The sequence below is a fragment of the Canis lupus genome, chromosome 1 (assembly GCF_011100685.1).
Source record: "Canis lupus familiaris isolate Mischka breed German Shepherd chromosome 1, alternate assembly UU_Cfam_GSD_1.0, whole genome shotgun sequence".
In the NCBI taxonomy this organism is placed as follows: domain Eukaryota; kingdom Metazoa; phylum Chordata; class Mammalia; order Carnivora; family Canidae; genus Canis; species Canis lupus.
Window position 1 is genome coordinate 112,395,427 of NC_049222.1, and position 21,316 is coordinate 112,416,742.

The window sequence follows — 21,316 nt, forward strand, 5'->3', positions numbered from 1 at the left end:
TCAGGCTCCCTGCAAGGGGCCTGCTTCTCCCTCTGCCTGTGTCTCTGCCTCTCTCTCTGTGTCTCTCATGAATAAATAAATAAAGTCTTAAAAAAATCTTTGTATAGACATACACTTTTGGGGTTTTCTTTGAGGGGAGAAGTGGTAGTACTTTGGAAAGAAAAGGCTGAATCTTATGATAAGTGTATGTTCAATTCTTAAAGAAACTTCCAAAATTGGGAACAAAGCAAAATGTTTCTCTCGCTACTTTTATTCATCATACTAGAAATTCTAACCAGTGCAATCAGGAAAGGAAAAGAAATAAAAGGCCTACATATTGGAAAGGAAAAAAAATAAAACTGTCCCTATTTGCAAATGACATGATTGTCTAGCAAAGTTCCATGGAATCTGAAAAAATTCCATGGAATCTACAAAAAAAAAAAATAAAGCTGCTAGAACTAATAAATGAATTTAGCAAGGTTGTAGGATATAGATCAACATGCAAAAATCAATTGCATTTATTCTGTATACTACCAATGAAAAATTGAAAACTGAAATTGTAGGAGTACTATTTATAATAGTTCCAAAAAATAAAATGAATATGAATCTAATAACATATATACAATATCTATATTCTGGAAACTATGAAATTAGGATTCTCATACATTGCTGATGATAATAAAAAATATATACAAGCACTCTGGAAAACAGTTTCTCCATTTCTTGTAAAGTTAAACAAACTCTTGTCTTATGACCCAGCAATCCCACTTCTAAGTATTTATCATGGAGATAAAATTCTATGTTTATCAAAAAATCTATACACAAATGTTTATAGCAGTTTAATTCATTGCTGCCCCAAACTAAAAACAACCCAAACATCTTCAGTGGATTAATGGATAAACTGGAGTATGTCCATACATACAATGGGGTGATATTTGTCACTAAAAAGGAAAAACTGTCAATTACACACACAATATGGATGAATCCGGTAGCCTGGGTGGCTCAGCAGTTTAGCGCCTGTCTTTGGCTCAGGGTGTGATCCTAGGGACCCAGGATTGAGTCCCGCCTCAGGCTCCCTGCATGGAGCCTGCTTCTCCCTCTCTGCCTGTGTCTCTGCCTCTCTCTGTGTCTCTCATGAATAAAGACTAATAAAGTCTTTAAAAAAAATGGATGAATCTCAGAGGCATGAATAGTGAGTGAAAGTAGCTGGTCTCAAAGGTTCCATACTATGTGGTTCCATTTCTATGCCATTTTCAAAAAGGCAAATGTATAGTGATGGAGAACAGATCCAGTCCTGGTTGTCCAGGACTGGAATGAGGGGATGATGGGGTCACAAAGGAATAGAATGAGGGAGTTTTGGGTGAATGAACTTTTGTATTTTGTTTGTGGTATTAACTTATACAAGTAATTTTGTTGCAAAAGAATTTTCTTACCTTTTTTTTTTAAAGTTTTTATTTATTTATTCATGAGACAGAGAGAGAGAGACAGAGGCAGAGACACAGGCAGAGGGAGAAGCGGGCTCCATGCAAGGAGCCCGACGTGGGACTTGATCCTGGGTCTCTAGGATCAGGCCCTGGGCTGAAGGCAGCACTAAACCGCTGAACCACCCCGGGCTGCCCTTCTTACTTTTTTTTTTTTTCTTTAAACATAGTGCTGTAGTTTAATAAGGTTGCACATCCAAAGAATATGTATGCCATTTTGCTTATCCATTCTCTTAGTCATGGATATCTAAGTTGCTTCCAACCCTTCACCAGAAATATATAGTGGTACTATACAAATTGTATCCCTAAAGTTCTGCCTATAGAGGAAGAAACAGATTTAGTGCCCAATAAATTATTACTTTAATTAACATTAAATAATAATAAAACAACCTAAACAACTAGTTTCCTAGCTTCTGATCAAAACTGACCTCCCACTCTGACATCACTGCCCCAAACCTGGATGTGTTCACCTGGCCACTATAACACCATTAAGGAAATAGGGAGAGGAATCTTCAAATTCTTACTTTTTTTTCAGTGTCCATCCTTCCTAAGCTTCTGCCTCTCTTCTTCTCTATCCTATAGGACCCACTGCTTTTTTCCCCTCCATATTAGCATCAAGCTTGAGGTAATTGGCTACAGTTTGTGGTGGTCAGTTTAGTTTTTGGAGAGGAGTGTGTATGTGTTTAATGGAAATTTGGTTCACTTCAGCAGGCAGTTCTGGAAGAAACCATAGCATCAGTTTGCTGGCCACATCTTATGGGTACTGTTGCTAAGCTGTTGGAAACAAGGCCTGTGCCTGAAGTGCTGTTACCTTCTCAAGAGAGAAGATACTTTGTGTGGGAAGCAGAAAAGTAATGAAGTAAGGTGAGTCAGTGTGCTGGGGCTCTGTGGAGGGAGAATAGTGGATGTCAGAGAAGTCACATCTGCTAGAATTGATAGGGAGATGTCTAGTGAGGACTTTCCTGGCTGGCAGGTTGGAAGGGGAGATGGAATTTCAAGGGGAGAAGTACATGAGCCAGAGCCCTGAAGAGAGCATTATGTGTGAGGACAGAGGCTAAATCCAGACCAGTGAATGAATAGGTGTATAGCAGGGTTATATTTCATTGTTACTGTTGTCTCCTTTCTCTCCAATTCTTTTTTTAAGAGATTTTATTTATTTATTAATGAGACACACACACACACACACACACACACACAGAGACAGAGGCAGAGACACAGGCAGAGGGAGAAGCAGGCTCCATGCAGGGAGCCCGACGTGGGACTCGATCCTGGGTCTCCAGGATCAGGCCCTGGCTGAAGGTGGCGCTAAACCACTGAGCCACCCAGGCTGCCCTACCACTTCCCTTGCTCCTTGTCCCTCAGTTAGTAGGGACATTACCATAGACATGCAAAGAACCAGAAATATCTTAATGTTCAGCCTTGAAGTTTCAAAGTAGGCTTATGTAAACTGAGGCAGACAATAATTCTGAAAGCCCAACTTTTGATTTGGTAGACCTGGAATTTTCAAGTTTCGGTCCAAGAATGAAAGCCTTATGGCATGGTTGTTGCAAAAAATAATAGATTTGAGAAGAATGTGTAATAGGGGTCCATGTAAGGTGGATGATAAATCCCAGGGGCTAGGCCCCATCTCTTTCCTAGTACCTAGGGAGGAAGCAGTTCTCTGTGCAATGATCTTTTCTCCAGTTCTTGGAATTTCATCAGCTATCTGGGATGCCTCTACACCCCCAGAGCCCTGAAGCACTGCAGTGGACTTGAAAGCTGTTGGAAGAGGCCCTGAAGTAGCTGAGAGAGGATGGCAGAGCTAAGAGGGTCCACGTTAGATGACCATCAGTGACCAGACAGGGTGGGAGGTTCCCAGTGGACGCCAGCAGGAATGGAAGCCAAGTACCAGGCATCAGTTCTAAGTACCTAGACACTTACTTCCTTCCCACCAGTCCTGCAGCCAAGCCCTGGGTGAGGAAAGTGGAAAAGAAGGCCCCGGAGTGGCTGAGTTTATTCACACTGGTTAAGTTTCTTACCTACCACTGGGTCAGATGAGGGGTTGTTATGAACAAAAGTATTAAAATACTTTTATATTATGTATATTTATGTAAATATATTATTAGAAGGTTTGCACACTTGAGTTGGCTGCCTGAGAAATTTGCCTGTGTTGCTGGAAGTTCTTTGGCATAGGATACACATAATTTTTAAAGTACCAAAGTAATCCACAGGCCAGATTTTAGAAAATTGTGTCATTCTTCCATTCACTCAGGGAATTCTCCTGTGACTGTCCTCAGTGCCCTCAGAAAGCCATGGTCCTGAGGGAAACATCTTACTTGGTTTTGTTTTTCTTCTTGGTTTTGTTTGCTGTAGGTGGCATTTACCAGCCATGGTTCTGAATGCTTATTATTTCAGAAACTTATATGCCCCTTCATTAAATTCAAATTTGATTTGTTTGTGCTTCCTCTTGCAAACTGACATGATGGGGAACTGGGTGCCTAGGGACAAAGATAAAGTATTAGCTGGTGTGAGGCTTTAACCCAAAGAGTTGGTTTAGAACTGGAGGACTTTCTAAAACAAACTTGGCTGGACTATATTGTGGCTGGACTCCCCTGTCCTTTATGGGAGGGGTCAATAGTTTGCCTTAAGTCTCCTTCCACCCCTGGTACAGTTGACTACGTCAATTACGCCTCAATAAAACTATTTAAATAAATGTCTGTTCCCTCTTATCCTCTCCCCACCTTTTACTTTTCCCTGTGTGGCTCCTCTATCATTGGAGTCTTATAGTAAGATGGGCTTTATGTGTTCTTTAGTAATAAATAAATAATCATGAGAAGCCAAAACCAAATCTTCTCCTTGAGAGTCCCAGGTCCCACTCCTCATACCCTGCTGTGCTCCAGCTGTCTCCTACGTTCCTGTGTCCACTGAAGATGTATGAAGTAGGCAGCAGAGAAGGGAAGGGATGATGTCAAGGGGCAAGAGACAGGACATAGGAGATGCAGTTTGTTATAACAGAAGAATGTGGAGCCTGATTTTTCAAATTCCTCAATACATCCCGGGGAAATGTTAGAACCAAAGCAGCCAACCTGTGGCCTGAAGGTTGGGCTCAGAGTGCTCTGGACGAGGTTTATGCTGATCTCCTGCCCAGTCAGCAAGAGAAGGTGATCAGTTAGAGTGAAAGGGAAACCAGACTCTAGGTCAAAGATTCAAAGTTCTGGTCTTGCTCTGCGCATAGCTATGTCAGTGTGAGACCCTCACTCAAGTTTTCCAGGCCTCTGCTTCCCTTTCTGTAACATGTATGGGTTGGAGACGGTGGATTTTAAGGGCCTCTTCAGGACTAAAACTCCACTTCTAGTCTTGGGTTATACACCAAACACAGTAGAAACTTTAATAAAAATTTAAGAATACATCCACAAGAATTCTCTGTTCTTCAGCTCTCCACTTTGCTCCTCAACTTGTTTATGACCAGCAGTCAGAAAGGCTCCCAGTTGGAAGAGGCATCCTGTGGTCCAGGACCAGAAGCGCCTTCACGTTCCAGGAACAATGGACAAGTCACTGTAGTAATAGCAGCAGCGCTAGCTCTAATCTCCAAATGTAAACAGGAAGCCAGGCAGCCCGGTTTTCAATCTTTCGGGGTTGAAGTACAGACCGGTATGGACAGACTTCCTCCACCCATATGGGCCCTACTGTAAAGATCCCGGACATCAGCCTGCAACCAGTTATAGAAGTGCAGCCTTTGACCTCCAAAAGTGAGTTGATGCCTCCTGTGGAACAAGAATGGATGGGGAGATACACAGCTGTTTTAGGAAATCAGAGAGGCAGAAGTCCTGCCTCATTGCTAGAACCCTGAGTGTCAGAACTTCTTGGGATCACTCAGATGCCTGATTTTCCAGCCTCTGAAACCACCAGATGTCCAGCTTACCTCCAGTGATCTGAAGTCTTCCTTGATAGCACTGAACTGTATCATTGGGACAGGGAAGAGAAGGAGCATTTGAACAGGCCCCCAGAGCCACACAGGTTGGGCAGTAGAGGTGTGCTGACGTGCTGGCAGCTGGAGGGAGGAAGAGAGGAAAAATTGGGGTATGTTCTACGTCTGGAGTTGTCTCTTCTTGCTTCTTTCTCTTCCCTAAGTCATTGCTGCTAATACTACCATCACCAAGGCCTATCACTGCCACCCCCCCATGCCTCTCTTTGCTATCAGAACCCTCCAACATGACTTCCAAACTGTGTGCTTAGATGTGGAGACAGAGATTAAAAGGACCCAGTTCCTGTCATCGAGATCACTGTCTAGAAGGAGATGGACATGTAGTCATTATAGTACATCTCAGGAGGCACTGTGTCCAAGGTAATGGTAAAGGAATGGAGGAGGGAGTATCTATCTGGAAGAATTTGCCAATTATCTTCACAGCGTGGACACCTGAGTTGAGGTGGAGGGTGAAGAGAGGTTAGGTGAGTGAAAATGGAAGTTGGGTGGGGTGGCACAGGAAACAGCAAGGACAAAGGCCTGGAGGTGAGAGCAGCGTGGCAGGTTTCAGGGACTGTGAGACACTGCAGTGTTGGTATTCAGTTGATAGGCACACACGGGGCTGGACTGTTTTCTTTATGGCCAGCACACATTCTGACCAGCCAGTACCATATCTGTTGTTAACTATTTCAAATACTGGCCCCAGCTAGAACCCAATAAATAGGGAAGGAAGAGAAGGAAGTGAACTGAAAAGGTAGGCAAGGCCAGATTGCTATAGGGCCTGGCCAAATCAGGGAAGCAGGAGCTGCCAGACGGACTATGCCAAACCATCCGGCTTGGAAACCTCCAATGACACTTTATTGCTTAATAAACCCAAAGCCCAACTTACACCCCAGGCTTCATTGACGTCCTAGTGCTCTGAGCAAAGTTTAGACCCCAAGATAACAATTTGGAAAAAAGTCAGGCAAAAGCTCTGAGGCTTTTCTACATATGGCCCCATTGGGCCTGAACCAAGTAAGAACACAGAGCAGGAAGCCCCACGATCTTTTCAGGGGTTCACCTCATTTTTCTCAGTCCCCATGTGTCACCTCCCAACCTACCTTGGGGCTCTTCCTCCCTCCACAGTTGCAGTAAGTTCTCCTTGCTATTGCATAAGGACTCCTCACAGTAGCTGCTGTAGGAGACTGTGATGATGCCTGGCGGTGGGGAGTGCTGGATGTATGTTATCGCCTGTGTCCCCTCCGAGATGCAGCCCTTAGTGGCCAAAATGGCTGTCTTGGCCCCTGTTTGGAGACAGGAAGGAGAGAAAGTGGATGGTGGGCCTACAGTTTTGGGGGTGTGGGGGTGGGAGGAGGAACAGCCCTGGGGAGGACATACTCACTCTCCCTCCCACCCAACCCAACTGCCCTTTCTGGCTTTACCTGATTTAATCATCAGAAGGGATTCCTGGCAGAATGACCCACTGTCACAAGTCTCAACTTTGTCGGTGGTCCAATTAAACATTCTCTTTGGGTCCTTTACTATGCTCATCGATATGCCCTTGTGACAGTAGAAATCAGGTTCGGCTGGGGAGGAAATGAGACCAAGGTAGGCACTTGCCCCCTCTGGGGGAGCCACCCCCTGCCCCCAGTCCTTCTTCCCCAGGGGTGCATCCTCTGTGAACCATCTCCTTCCCTCCATCCCCGAGCCCCGCATCCTTACAGGCCAAGGAGGGGGCCCCGAAGGAGGAGGAGGAGGAAGAGCAAACTCTGCACATGACCGGTTCCCATGGCGTCTTTCAGAGCAGCTCGGCTCAGAAGAGCAGCTAAGGATCTGGGGTTTGAGAGAGAAGAGGGGGTCTGTTCGGCCTCACACAATGAAGCGGCATGGACCTTCTGGCGAGTACTGACACTGCGGGCGCAGCCTGTGCTGTGGAAGGTCAAGGCCGTGGCCTCCGCAGTCGGCCGAGGGGGCCCTGACTAGCCTGCGCCCTTGAGCACACTAGCACGGTTTACTGTGCCTCAGTTTCTACAGCAACCCTCCGACCCAAACCCCTATTCCCTGGAGACACAGGAGTTCAACCTCGGGATCTGGGGTGCAGCCCAGTCACCCCTCCGGCCTCGGACTCAGGCGGCCGGGTTCAAGCCCACGTTCTTCCAAGCCCCGGGATTCTCAGCTCCCCAGAACTCGGGATTCTGAGATCCCAGCCCTGTTCTACCTAGAGATCCAGGGCTTTGGGTTCCAGCCGCCATTTCCCTCAGGACCCGGATTCTACACGCCCCTCCTCCCGGCCCCCTCCCCTCTCAGACCCAGGAGTCCTGCCCCCTCTTCTTTCCTCAGGATCCAGGAATCTGGGTCCCCAGTCCTCCCTTTTCTCTTTCAGGGACACAAATTCCACCTGGCGTTCAGATAACCTGACAAGGATCTTGCGGTGCTGAAGGAACGACTTCGAACGCGCCTCTGGTTCCACTTCGAGGCGGCTTCGTCTCTCAAAGACACGGAAGGCGGGGCCAACCTTGCCCAACAGGTCACTCGAAGCCCCATTGGTTGATGTGAAAGCATCTGATGAGCTCATTGGATGAACCTGAAGGAACGCCACACCCCATTGGCCCTGGAGAAGCCCGTTCCTGGACATCTTGGGAGGTACGCATGCGCAGGGTGGCGAGGGAGCAGGGGGTGGGGGAAGGTCGCTGGTGAGTTGGCAGCGCCGGTGCGGTGCGTCCCAAAGCTGCCTCCGTGACCATTTTTTCTCGTTGGGCCACGGAGTTGGCCTCTCCAGCGCTCTAGGAGGTCACATCCTTGGCCAACCCCCAGTGAACTACCCTCTCTTCCCAAATGGCCTCCCGTGTTTCCAGCCTGGGCCCCGCCTCAGCACCGTCCCGGTGGCAGTAGCCACTGGGGGCAGCTTGGCCTCCCCACCTTCACTTGCAGTGGTGCCTGCCCAGCCCCCTCCATGGTCTTCTGGAAGGTTGAATAGAGAACTGCTGCCTTCAGACACATTTCCAGCGCCCTTGAATGTGTGCGTGCACAGTGACTGGGAGTTGTCGCCCACCCGCGTGGCCAGGCCACCGCCACGGATTTTACTCCGATTTCTTGTCCATGGCTGGAAATTCCATTTCATCTATATATGTCAGCTTTTCAGATAGATCTATCTATATGTAACATGAAGCACAGGGGCACTTTGTGTACTCTCAGACGGTGCTGTTTCTGTGAGTGCTGTGGTGTAAATGAATTTTTTAAAAAGATTTTTATTTATTTATTTGAGAGAGCACAAGTAGGCAGAGTGGCAGGGAGAGGGAGAAGCAGGCTCTCCGCTGAGCAGGGAGCCCAGGGTGGGGCTAGATCCCAGGACCCTGAGATCATGACCTGAGCTGAAGGCAGATGCTTCATCAACTGAGCCACCCAGGCGCACCAAATATTTATTTTTAATAGAGAAAATACCATAATCAGAACTTAAACAAACAAACTAGGGACAGTTAATACAAATATTAAGAGAAGCAATTTAGCTAGATCAGGAAGAATATTATGGCCTTTTATAATCTGCCCAAATGTTCTCAAAGATGAATTAATCCAGGACAAAAGAGCTACAATTAGGTTATATTGTAGCCTCTAATTATTTTCATGTTTTAACATTTCCCACATTAAGAATAAGGGTGTGTTTCCTGGAAGGGATGAGAAATAATTAGGTGTCAGATGCCTTTAGATACTGGGACTGCAGAACAGGATGCTTTGGGATCATTAGGAGGCAGGAAAGGATGAAGCCCCTTACAAAAGGGCCATGGCCAATCCCAGCCTTGCCCCAGCAGCCAGACCTTGGCAGGGCCCACAGACTTCGCTGGAGGACTCTGATGGTAGCATGCATGGCTGATTCTGTCCCCACTGTCTGGCTGGCATATTCTGGAAGTTCTGGCAGTTCTTTGAATAACCAAGGGACTGTCTTAATTAATGCCCTTTAACAAGGAACAGGCTTACAGGATAGGCAGGTTTTAGTGCTCACCATGGTTTCAGTATTGCTTCCAGGAGTAAAGTAAGAGAAAAAGTAGTAAGAAATTCACTTTAAATACTGGGTCCATGATGCCTGACACTCATCTCTCAGGAATCTGTGGGTCTGTATTCCCAGCCCCTTCTTCCCTCAGACCCAGGAGTCCAGGCCCCCAGCCCCTTCCTCCCTCAGGCCCAGGAGTCCAGGTCCCCAGCCCCCTCCTCCCTCTGATCCAGGGGTCTAGGCTCCCAGGCCCCTCCTCCCTCAGACTCAAGGACTGAGGTCCCAGCCTACTTGTCACCTGGACCCAGAAATCCAAGTCACTACCTCAACTCTCAGCATCCAAACATGAAGTACCCTTTGTGTACTTTGAGAATAGGTACTATTCCTAGAAGTTAAGCTATAAATGAATATTTACTTTTAATAGAGAAAGTGCTCAGTCAGAATGGTGTTAGTAAAAGCTCTTAATTTTATGTAAAAATTTATTAAAACTTTCAATTGGGGACAGTTAATATTAAGTACAATATTAATATTAATAATTATTAATATATTATTAATAAAACATTAATAACAGTTAATATAAATATGAAGAGGTAGCTCTGGTCCCAAGGACTCTGTCCCTTAGGCTCCGGGACCCTCCCTCATCCCTTCCCATCTCTGTCTCACACTTGCCCTGCCTCCAGGCCTGACACCAGAGCTGGCTTCTAGCTCCTGTAGTGCAGATCACCCGGAATTGGCTCTTGGCCTGTGGATTTGTTTTCTGGGGTGCCATAACTAAGTACCACAGCCTGGGAAGCTTACACAATAGAAGGGTATTATCATTACATTTCTGGAGGCTGGAAGCCCAAAATCAAGGTGTTGGCAGGATTGGTTCTTTCATTTTTAAAAAAAGATTTTATTTATTTATTTGAGATAGAGCGAGAGAGCACAAGCAAGGGAAGTAGCAGAGGGAGAAGGAGAAGCAGATACCCCACTGAGCAGGGAGCCCGACTTGGGGCTGGATCCCAGGACCCTGAGATTATGACCTGAGCCGAAGGCAGACACTTAACTGACAGACCCACCCAGGTGCCCCTCTATCTCTTCTCTGTAAACAGATTACAGGGTGTCCCCACGAACCCATAGGTGCAAGCAGAGAAAGAGGCAGCAGAAGTAGACATCATGAGCATCTGAGCCACCTACTGGGGCATTCACTGGTGCCCTCTGGACCTGTGAGAGCCTGATCCTGTACACACCATACACACCTTTCCCATGGATGATGGATGCTGCTGTGCATGCCCAGTGTCATGGTTTGGTAGCTCAGATAGCACGCACTATGTGATTTGCAGTTCAGGTCACAATGCCCTTGGTGGCCTGTAGTCCAATATTCAGACTCCCCTGGGATGCAGTAATAAGCCAGGAGCTGCCTTCTAAATGGAGGGTAGTTATCTGCAGACAGAGACATACCTTTGCTCCAAAACCTTTGCTCCAAATCATAATGAGTTTCTCATTATGATTATCCTATGATTTCTTTAGGTCACAGAAACTTTCAATGGACATTGGGTCCATTGGGTTACGTGGCTTTCGTTCGACTCCTTTCCTACTCTAGGATCTACTCAAACCTGGTAGTCTTGTGAGATCTCTCAGAGATGACTAGGAGTCACAGGTTAAAATGCACTCATCCCCCCACCCCCAACAAATCTTAAGTGACCCTTTGTCTAAAGACAACCACACAAGGTGTAGCAAATTGTCTCAGAAGGGATACAGCAGTCCCCCCACCCAGTTTCAGTTCCCTGCAGTAAGCTGTGGTCTGGAACCAGATGATCCCCCTCTCTTTTTTTAGAAGGTTCTTTCTTTCTTTCTTTCTTTCTTTCTTTCTTTCTTTCTTTCTTTCTTTCTTTCTTTCTTTCTTTCTTCTTTCTTTCTTTCTTTCTTTCTTTCTTTCTTTCTTTCTTTCTTTCTTTCTTTCTTTCTTCTTTCTTTTGATTTTATTACTTTATTTGAGGAGAGAGAGAGAGAGAGACCATGAGCAGGAGGAGGAGTGGGAGAGGGAGAAGCAGACTCCCTGCAGAGTAGGAAGCCCAACGTGGAGCTCCATCCCAGGACCCTGAAATCATGACCTCAGCCAAAGGCAGACGGTTAACTGACTGAGCTACCCAGGCGCCCTGGATGATTCCTCTTCTAACATGTGGGGAAAGGTCAGGACTGGCTGAACGGTGTGTCACCAGGCCTGTGTCCTTCCCCTCTTTTCACCTCATCTTGTGGGCATTTTATCATCTCAAATCATCACACAAAGAAGAGTGAGTCCCGTACAATAAGATGTTTTGAGGGAGAGAGACCACATTCACCTAACTTTTATTGTGGTATATTGTCATAATTGTTCTATTTTGTTATTAGTCATTGTTATTAACCTCCTACTGCCCCTAATTTGGAAATTAAGCTTTATCATACATATGTATGGATAAGAAAGAAGCATAGTACATATAGAGCTTGGTACTACCACAGTTTCAGGCATCCACTGGGGGCTTTAGAATGTCTCCTCCAGGGGCACCTGGGTGGCTCGGTGGTTGAGCATCTGCCTTTGGCTCAGGTCGTGATCCTGGGGTCCTGGGATCAAGTCCTTCTCCCTCTGCCAATGCCTTTCCCTGTCTTTCTGTGTATCTCATGAATAAATAAACAAATCTTTTAAAAAAAAAAAAAGAATGTCTCCTCTGCAGATACAGAGGGGGGCCACTGTTTTGGGACATGCCTTAGAGCTAGGCCCCTATGATTTATACCAACATGAGGGGGGTGCTTGTTTCCCACACTTTGGCATACACATGTCTTATTCCCGAATCATCAAGGAAGCTTGCTACCTCTTTTTCATCCATTTCTCAGAATGGATAATATCCATCCATTATGTTATGATGGATAACATCCATCCATCAATGATTTAGCACAGTGCAATGTGCTGTAGAAACTCAGATGAAAAAAAAAAAAAAGAAACTCAGATGATCCAGGTCCCTCTGAACTATATTTTAGGACAGGGTGGGAGTGCTTCTCTGTGGGACCTTTACTGCAGAGATTAACGTCCAGAGCCATTATCCAAAGAATCCCTGCAAGTCCTGAGTATTTGAGCCTTTGACCAGTGCCCAACTTCCCTGCATCAATGGCTCCCTGTCTTTCTGGTCTAGGAGAACAGTCACTGTCTATACCTGTGGTTGTATTGCACAGTCCTTCTGAAATGGACCCCCACCTCCCAGCTTCAAGGCCCATGAGCAGCCCACGATGTATTGATCATCATCACTCATACTTTACAGAGGAGGATGAGGCTATTGGGAGAGGCAAAGTGAATGACCCAAGGCTACATAATCACAGAGCGATGGACCAGCCTGGTAGCAAACAGAGTTTCACATACCTACAACTGTAAGCTTTTTACTAAATAGCTCCATGCCCAGCCTTGCATTTGCCCCTTGAAATATGTGGGACTCACAGGAGAGTTGCCTGAATATCCTGACTCAGGCCTGCGCTGTCAGGCCCCTGCCAGCCTCTCCACTCTCAACACCCATCACTTCCCCCTTCCTTCTCTGCAGCCGAGTCACCTGCTTTCTAATCCTTACATAAACCAGGAGTGGTCCCACCTCAGGGCTTTTGCACCTGCTCTTCGCTCTGCTTGGAATGCCTGCCCGCATAGCTTCCATAACTAGCACTTTCTTTTCATTCAGTCTTAGCTCACAGGTCACCTGTGACCTCACAGGTCACCTCCTCTGGGAGGCCTTCCCTGATCCAGTTCAGTCACTTACTTTCACATCACCTGCTCTTCATCCTGTCTTTTTTTTAAATTATTTATTCATGACACACACACACACACACACACACACACACACACACACACACACAGAGGCAGAGACACAGGCAGAGGGAGAAGCAGGCTTCATGCAGGGAGCCCGACGTGGGACTCCCGATCCTGGGTTTCCAGGACCACACCCCGGGCTGCGGGCAGTGCTAAACCTCTGTACCACTGGGGCTGCCCAGGAATATCCTGTCTTTGACAGAGATTCATTTTCCACAGTCACCTCTCTCCCCAGCCTGGAACTTCAGTTCCCTGGTGGCCTGGTGGTGGTGGGGCACCTGGGTGGCTCAGCTGGTTAAGCATCTGCCTTCAATTCAGGTCATGATCTCAGGGTCCTGGGATCTAGCTCTGTGTCTAGCTCCCTGCTCAGCAGAGGAGCCTGCTTCTCCCTCTGCCTCTGCTCCTGTGCTTTCTCTCTCTTGCTCATGCTTTCTCTCAAATAAATAAATAAAATCTTAAAAAAAAAAAGTCTGGGGCCTGGATTGGGCTTGGAGTGGGGAGAACAGAGGAAGAGAAAGCAGGAGGGAACATCAGGGTGGGGAGAGGGAATAAAATGGCAAGCAATGCAAGAAGGAAAGAGATAAATGAGGAGCAAGAATCCATGGCAGGCAGAGGTTAGAGCAGGGAGTTGTCAGTGCCCACAGGGGCCACCACACAATGTCATCACAGGTAGTTGGGCCACATCCCCACCTGGGGCCAGAAGGTACCAGACTGGTGTGAGGCAACTGCCTTGCCATACTACCCTGAAACAGCATGGGGGTGGGCACCTGCCTAGTGGGGCTCAGGAGGAAAGGGGGCTCGAGAGCTGGACCAATGGGGCCTGGGGTCTGCGATGTTTCTAACTGCTGGGGGGGGGGGTCAGGGGGCCTGGACTCCTGGGTCCAGGGAAGGAAGGAGGACCCGATTTCTTATCCATTGAGACTCAGGCTGGGCCCAGACTTCCTCTATCAAGGCTCTCCCTCCTTCCTTTTCCTGGCAAGATATAAAAGGTCCGGGTACCCAGGAGAAAGCCCAGGAGCAAGAGTTCCAGCTGCCCTCATCATGAGCCCTGCCCTGCAGCTGGCTTTCCTGGGCGTGACCCTCATGCTGCCCCGTGAGTGAGGACCCCAACCTGGGAGGGTGTTTTCCTAGAGGATGGGCTCAGATGGATTTCTCTTCCCATCTCAGGAGTGCAGGCCCTGACCTGTCAGTCGGGGACACATAATTCTTTGAGAGATGTGTTGGAACTGCCCCTTGAGTGGACAGCTGGCCAGGAGTCATGTGAAGATGGCTGGGGTTGCCAAGACACACTGATCCTCATTGAGAATGGTAAGAAGGGCCCTGTGGGCCCCATGCTCGACTTCCACCCTTTTCCAGGAGAGACATCCCTCCCTGTCCAGTCCTACTGTACTCTGTTGTAGGGACTCAGAAGCCCCCCTGTCCCCAGCCAAGGAGCTGTCCTCTCCTCAGCAGGAACAGCCCTTGGGGCACCCAGTCACCTCTCCAGCCTCTCACCCTAGACCACCATGCAGACTTTCCCTCTAGGACCCCGGAGTCCTGATCCCCAGCCCCCTCCTCCCTCAGACCCAGGGGTCCAGGCCCCCAGCCCCTCCTCCCTCAGATGCAGGAGTCCAGGCCCTCAGCCCCTCCTCCCTTAGACTCAGGAGTCTAGGGTCTGCCTCTCTCTCTTGGTGCAGGACCCCAAGTGAATGTGGTGATCAGCAAGGGCTGCACCGCGGCGGCGGATCAGGATGTCCTCATAAGGGAGCACAGGTCAGGCCCTGGCCTCTCCATCCTCTCCTACACCCACGTGTGCCGGGAGAAAGACAACTGCAACAGCCTGTCCACCACCCTCCCACTCTGGTCCCTGCCCTCCACAACAGGTATAAGGGGAGGTTGGGAGGTGGAGGCAGAAGGGAAGAGAAGGAGCTGTCAGGGGCAGGGGTGCAGCAGGGCTGAGGAGTGGAAGTGAGCACAGAGGCAGCATCCATTTAGATCCCTCTTCCCTCCTCCCTCCCTGTCCACTCTCCCTGGGACTCCCTCCCTCAGCACCCCTTCTTCTATTGGTCACTGAGCAGCAAACCACACTCATTTCCTACACCTAGCTTAGACTGTAGCATGGCCCTAACCTGGTGCGTGCTCTTTTCTTCTTCTCCTCCTCCTCCACCTCCTCCTTTTTCTATTTAGAATTTGATTCGCTCATGTTTTGTTTAGGGTTTTGGCAATTCCTCTTCCAAAGTGAAATTAACCTGTAACTTCTTTTTCTTTAGTTTTATTTGAGTCTGGTTGACACACAATGGGACATTAGTTTCAGGCATACAACACAGTGATTGGACAGCTGTGTATGTTATGCTGCGCTCACCACAAATATAGCTCCCGTCTGTTACCACACAACATTATTACAGTACATGGACTATTCTCCTATCCTTGCTGGTATCACAAATCAGGTTTGGGGCAATGTGTTGTGTTTCCTTTACTCTTTGGAAAGATTTGTGAACACCAGGGTCTGGTGTTTCAGGGAACCTGCAGGTGAACTCACTGGTTCCTCCCAGGGCACCCCTCCCCAACCTCGCCCCGCCGGTGCCCCAGCCTAGGTGCCCCAGCCTAGGTGCCCGTCCAAAGTTCTCCTGTCCCTCCCATCCCCCGTTGCTCTCTCCCTTGCCACCTGTCCCCGATTCCCTGGTGTGCCTGCAAGAGAGGAGCCCAGGAGAGCGCATTTGTGGGAGACTTGGGAGGTTGCTTCTTGGGACCATCAAAACAGGGATGGGGGTAAGGGAAAGCTGGCTTCCATCTGAATCCAGAGCCTTCTCTCACTTCCCCAGGCCCGGGCTCCCTGCGATGTCCAGTCTGCTTGTCTACAGAAGACTGTGAATCTGCAACAGAGCTGGCCTGCCCAGCTGGGAGCACACACTGCTACCGTGGGGCAGTCTGGATCAGAGGAGGTGAGCCAGGACAGCAGGTCCCCCATGGGGTGCTGAAATGGTGGAAGTGGAGGGGGGGTCTGAAGACCAAGATCTGGTTCTCTGGTGAAGGACAGAAGCTGGGACCTGAGGAAGATGGGCCTGGCTTCCCAGAGCTGTGCCTCTCCCGAGGGTGAGGTGGTGCCAGCAACGTCTCCCTTACTCCCTCCCTGCCCCCGTCCACAGGGAATATCTTCCAAATTCTGAGAGTCCAAGGATGCATGTCCCAACCAGGCTGCGACCTGCTTAATGGGACTCAGGAAATTGGGTCCATCAAAGTGAGTGAGGACTGCAGGCCTAATGGTGAGTGTCAGGGGCACAAAAAGTACAGCCTGGGGCTGGAGGACCCACTAGCAATCTGAATGTTTATTTAAGCCAGATTCCAGGGCCTTTACAGTCAGTTTAAATTCTAGGAATTTTATGCTGAGAAGCTACATGAATCAACTTACCCCTAATGAGGATCCCCCTGGCTGCTGGGGGTGGGGCTGGGAAATCAGGGGGAAGCAGGTGAGGGCCAGTGGTCTTGGCCCTGGGGGAAACAGTAGAGATGGTGAGAAGCTGGCAGATCCTGGTGGTATTTTGGGGCTGAAGCCACAGGACTTCCTGATGGGTGCAACCTAAGAGGAAGGCAGTTGCCAAAAAATGATGGCAATATTTTACCAGAGCAGCTGCAAGAGAGGAGATGCCATTGACCAAGATAGGGAAGTGGGGGCAAGGTGGGGGAGGGGGAGGAGGCGTGGAGTGGGACGAGCCTTGGAGCAGACAGCAGAGCGTGGTTGTGTCATCTGTGTGGTGGGGAGATGAGGAGGCCTCCCTCTTGGGGTTGGTGGAGGTTGCGTGCTTGTGGATGCCTCCTCACCAGCCTGGGTGCTTCTGCGTCTAGGAAACCATCCCTGCTGGCCACGTGAAGGCTGAAGAGAAGATCTAGGCTCATGGTTTTCAAATTGACTCCCAAGGGCTCAATACCTTGGCCCCAGGTAGCCGAGGGTGGTCAGCACCCACCTCAAGGAGACAGAACACCTGTGTTCTGAGCTCAGCCCTGCCAATTACTTATGGTGGGACACAGGGCAAGCTCCTAAACCAGTCTCTGCCTCTATTTCCCAACTTGATGGTGGGGTGATGATGATTATGCCACCTACACTGGAGGTTGCTGTGAGGAAATGAGGTAATCCCGGTGAAGGGAGCTCCCTAGGAGGCTTACATGAGCTAGTCCGTGGAAAGCAACCAGTATAGCCAGGCACATAGTAGATGCTCAGTGCACACTAGGCATTTGAGTATTTTGGCCTGGAACATAGGGTTTCCAGTGAAAAGAAATATATGGGGTGGGGGGGCGCCTGAGTGGTACAGTGGGTTGAGCATCCGACTCTTGGTTTTAGCTTGGGTCATGATCTCAGGGTTGTGGATTGAGCCCCACGTCGGGCCCCATGCTTAGCAGCGGGGTATGCTTGTGTTTCTCTCTCCCTCTCCTTCAGCCGCTCCCGTCTTTCTCTCCCTCTCAAATAAACAAATCTTAGAAAAAAAGAAAATATGGAAATATATGGTGGCTGGCTACCCTCCTCATCCAGATGGGTAAGGGAAGTAGAGTTTGACTCAGGCGAAAGAAGAGCCATTGTACCTGTCACACCTAAAGGGAGGAGGGCTCTTCCTTAAGGATCATCGAGAAAGGCTCTCCAAGGTGTTCAGGCAAAAACAGGATAAAGAATGGGGAGGAGACCCCAACTTCCAAGGTCCCTTCTAAATCTGAGATTGGGGGACTCTGTGGCCAGGTCACCTGGAGAATGACCCAAGAACATGGCCACCTTCTCAAGTATGGGATCCAGAGGGAGAGACATGGCTGATTCCCTGGCTTACATGGACCCATACATACCAACTCCTCCCTAGCTTTTCTGACCTGTCAACGGGGGATCATGTTGCACAGCCATCAACATCTGTCTCAGACACCCATCAAGTGGACCCCAAATAACTACGAGCTTTGTAACATTGGGGAGGTGTGTCAGGAAACACTTCTGCTCATCGACGTAGGTACGTGGGCTGCTTGGGGTCCCGAGTGTCCCCATCCTGGGTCCTGTCCCCTGAATTTCCTGCCACATTCCCCTCATGCCTCACATTCTAAGCTCAGGTCTTCCTCTTTCTGGGGCTTGGTTCCCCCTTCTGGAAATGGGGTGAAATGACAGCAGTAATAGTACCTACCTTGCCAGGTGCTTGTCATAGTCTGTGCGCAGAGAGCTGAAAACACCTAGCACAGAGTAACCTCACTAATTTCATCTGAGATTTAACTGAGCATCTGCTGTGTGTCAAGCACTGTCATAGGCACCATGGACGCCTTGCGTCTGCCTTCCTCCAGCTGTACACGCCAGTGGGGAGGCAGCAAAAAATACAGACAAAACAGAGTAAGGTGCAGATGTGAAGAAAAGAGCCACTCCGAGGGGAAAGAGGTAGGGAGAACTAGATAAAGGTTGCCAGGCTTGAAAGCAGGTGTCCGGGGAAGCTGCTGGAGCAAGTGACGTTTGAGGGAGAACCGATGGATGGCAGAGCTGGGTCTGGTCCCCAGCCATCCCCCTACACTCAGTGTGCCCTAGAAATCAGGCACCTGCGCTCACCCTCCACCTGCCTGCTGAGGGTTGGGGAGTCCCTGGCTCTGCCTCAATCATAAGATCCCCCTGCCCCAGCCCAGCTTTTGCTCTCTTGCACCTCAGGACACAAATCAATCATAGTAGGAAGCAAAGGTTGCAGCAAGGGCAGGACACAGGATGCCCCAACTATCACCATACACTCGGCTCCCCCTGGAGTACTGGTGGCCTCCTATGCCCATTTCTGCTCCTCCAACAGATGCAACAGGGCCAGCAGTACCAGTGTCTTGTTGAACTCTCTCCCTCATTCAGGTATGGAATCCCAGTGGGTTGGGTGGGACCAGGAACACTGAGCCGTGGGGAGACACAGGGACCCCAGGGATAGAGGGGGGTGGTTACAGCAAGGAGCAGAGCTATCAACCCTCACCTTCTCTCTACTTTTCAGCTGCCCCTGCCCCGGGAGATTTGCAGTGTCCCGTCTGTCTGCAGATCTTTGGATCTTGCCCAGAAAACCCAGAAAAAGTTACATGCCCCAGTGGCACCACTCACTGTTATAGTGGTTACATTACTCTCCGGGAAGGTGAGTGCTGATGGCCGGGTCCCAAGAATGCAGGGTTGGGGGCCTGGATTCACTGGATCTGAGGTGGGAGGGTTCTTGAGGCCCTGACTCAAGGGTTTGAAGGGGGGCGGTGGTAGCTGGGAACTCGATTTCTGGGTCTGAGGGAGGAGGGGATTAAGCAGGGTCTCTAGATCTGAAGGTCCCTGGGGGGATACTGGATTCCTGGGTCTTCGGACTTTAAGCGTGCTGTCCTTTGAAACCTCTTTGACTCACTCTCTAGGTGGGATATATTCTGCATTGGACATTCAGGGCTGCATGACCCAAGGTTCCAGCTCCTTGTTGAATCATGCCAGGACAATTGGGGTCTTCTCTGTGATGGAGGACTCTAAGAAGAGCCGGACCCAGTTCTCCAGACTGGGGAGGTCCCTACACAAATGATGGGGTTTGAGCTATCCCTAGCCCCTGGTGTGGGATGCCTCTCTGCTGACCCCATTTCCCTATGGCTCTTAGCTCCTTGCTGACCCCTAAACTAACCTTCCCTCTGATTTCATGAACAAACCGCCTTGGACACTGAATTTGTTTCCTTGTCCTCTCCATGAATTGCCATCCCCTGGTACATCCAGATACTTCATGGCCTGATAACAACAAGTGGAAGCATCTGGGGGCAGCTGAACTTGCCCTCTGGGTGAGGGGATAGTTAAGCAGTGGTCACAGCTGTCTGATGATAAAGATATCGTCCTTGGGGCTCCTGGGTGGCTCAGTGGTTGAGCATCTGCCTTTGGCTCAGGTTGTGATCCCGGGGTGCTGGGACTGAGTCCTGTGTCGGGCTCCCTACAGGGAGCCTGCTTCCCCCTCTGCCTATGTCTCTGCCTCTCTCTCTGTGTTTTTCATGAATAAATAAATGAAATCTTAAAAAAAAAAAATAAAGACTTAGTCCTTTCCCTGAATGCTGAGATTTCTCTGAGAGGGGAGGGCAGGACATGCAGAGATCTGGCATGGGGATAAGAGGAGCCCAGTGAGAGATTCGCCATCTCAAGGACCTTCCTTCACTGTTCAGGTGCATGTCCCCATTCCACCTTGGAGGGTAGCAGAGCCTCCAGGATGCTCGGGCTAATGGTACGTGGACATCACCATGATCTGGGAGGTGGTGTCACACCATCACACCACCGATGAGACCTCTCTCTTAGCAGGGACTCCTACCCAAGGGGGACTCATCCTACCCGAGAAACTTGACATAGGGTTTGTGAGGAATAGAGAAAGAAGAGGTTTTGCACAGTTTCTCGAGGCTGATTTTCTTGGTCTTTGTAACCATTCTGGGCCCAAGAAAGGTGAGGAAAAGTCTTTACTATTATTGGAATCTGTAGGGGGAAGGGTACGTGGGGGAGGTTTTCAGAGGGCTGCCTGGTAGGTGCTCTGATTTCAGGCTGAAAAGGCCACCCAGCCTACACCGTAGGGAGGTTGCTAGGGAATTATCACCCCAGTGTTACTCAGAGTCCTCCCTCTCGTCTACTAGTTGGGGCTCCTCTTGGAACATAGCTGGAGGGCAGGCAGTTGCCCCACCGATGCAGCCCCAAAGATCTGCCACCCACAGCACAGAGCAAGGGGAGGACACCAGGTGTCCCGCCCAGTCCACCCTCTTCCTCCTCACATCCACCCCCTTCCCTTGTCCAGATGAAAACCAGAGTCCTCGGTATAGAAGATACACAATTCCCATCCATTAGTTAATCACAGCAACAACATGGCATGCTAATGATAATGAGTTGGATGCCCACAGTGATGACCACTTCTTCATATGCCATGGTGAGAGGAAGATGGGGAAGAAAATAATGTAAAAACAAGGCTGCAAAGGTCCTGGATGTGTAGCCAGTGGTAACCAGAACTGGCGCCTTACCCCACCCATTCCATATCATCTTACTACCTGCCAACACCTAGTCTAAACAATTGTCATGTGACACAAATCTTCATTCTTATGAGGTGTGGGTGTTTGATGATCTTTATTGAGTGTCTGTAGTTTTGCATGGAGCAGGGCCATTGGCCATGGAAATATGAAGACGTACCCCTTACACCTCACCTGGC

At 49.2% G+C, this 21,316-nt stretch overlaps 2 protein-coding genes across 4 annotated transcripts; one reads left to right on the plus strand and one right to left on the minus strand.

The window, feature by feature from the left end:
• Positions 1 to 4,801: 4,801 nt before the first annotated feature.
• TEX101 (testis expressed 101) lies at positions 4,802 to 7,952 on the minus strand. Of its 3 annotated transcripts, none has more exons than XM_038528709.1 (6): positions 7,797 to 7,952; positions 7,105 to 7,215; positions 6,825 to 6,968; positions 6,504 to 6,686; positions 5,362 to 5,490; positions 4,802 to 5,203 (listed from the first exon to the last, which is right to left on the minus strand). In XM_038528709.1, the coding sequence occupies exons 2-6, from the start codon at positions 7,157 to 7,159 to the stop codon at positions 4,992 to 4,994; spliced, it is 723 nt and encodes a 240-aa protein (XP_038384637.1). In that variant the 5' UTR covers positions 7,160 to 7,215; positions 7,797 to 7,952; the 3' UTR covers positions 4,802 to 4,991. The 3 variants fall into 3 exon arrangements, with proteins under 3 accessions (XP_038384637.1, XP_038384638.1, XP_038384639.1); XM_038528710.1 differs by having other exon boundaries at positions 7,781 to 7,884; XM_038528711.1 differs by lacking the exon at positions 7,797 to 7,952 and adding an exon at positions 7,718 to 7,739.
• A 6,151-nt stretch (positions 7,953 to 14,103) lies between these two features.
• CD177 (CD177 molecule) lies at positions 14,104 to 20,042 on the plus strand. Its single transcript, XM_038528712.1, has 9 exons — positions 14,104 to 14,265; positions 14,340 to 14,480; positions 14,849 to 15,034; positions 15,974 to 16,093; positions 16,298 to 16,414; positions 17,993 to 18,133; positions 18,808 to 18,993; positions 19,127 to 19,261; positions 19,521 to 20,042. Exons 1-9 carry the CDS (start codon positions 14,214 to 14,216, stop codon positions 19,676 to 19,678), a joined length of 1,236 nt encoding a protein of 411 aa, XP_038384640.1. The 5' UTR covers positions 14,104 to 14,213; the 3' UTR covers positions 19,679 to 20,042.
• Positions 20,043 to 21,316: the final 1,274 nt, after the last annotated feature.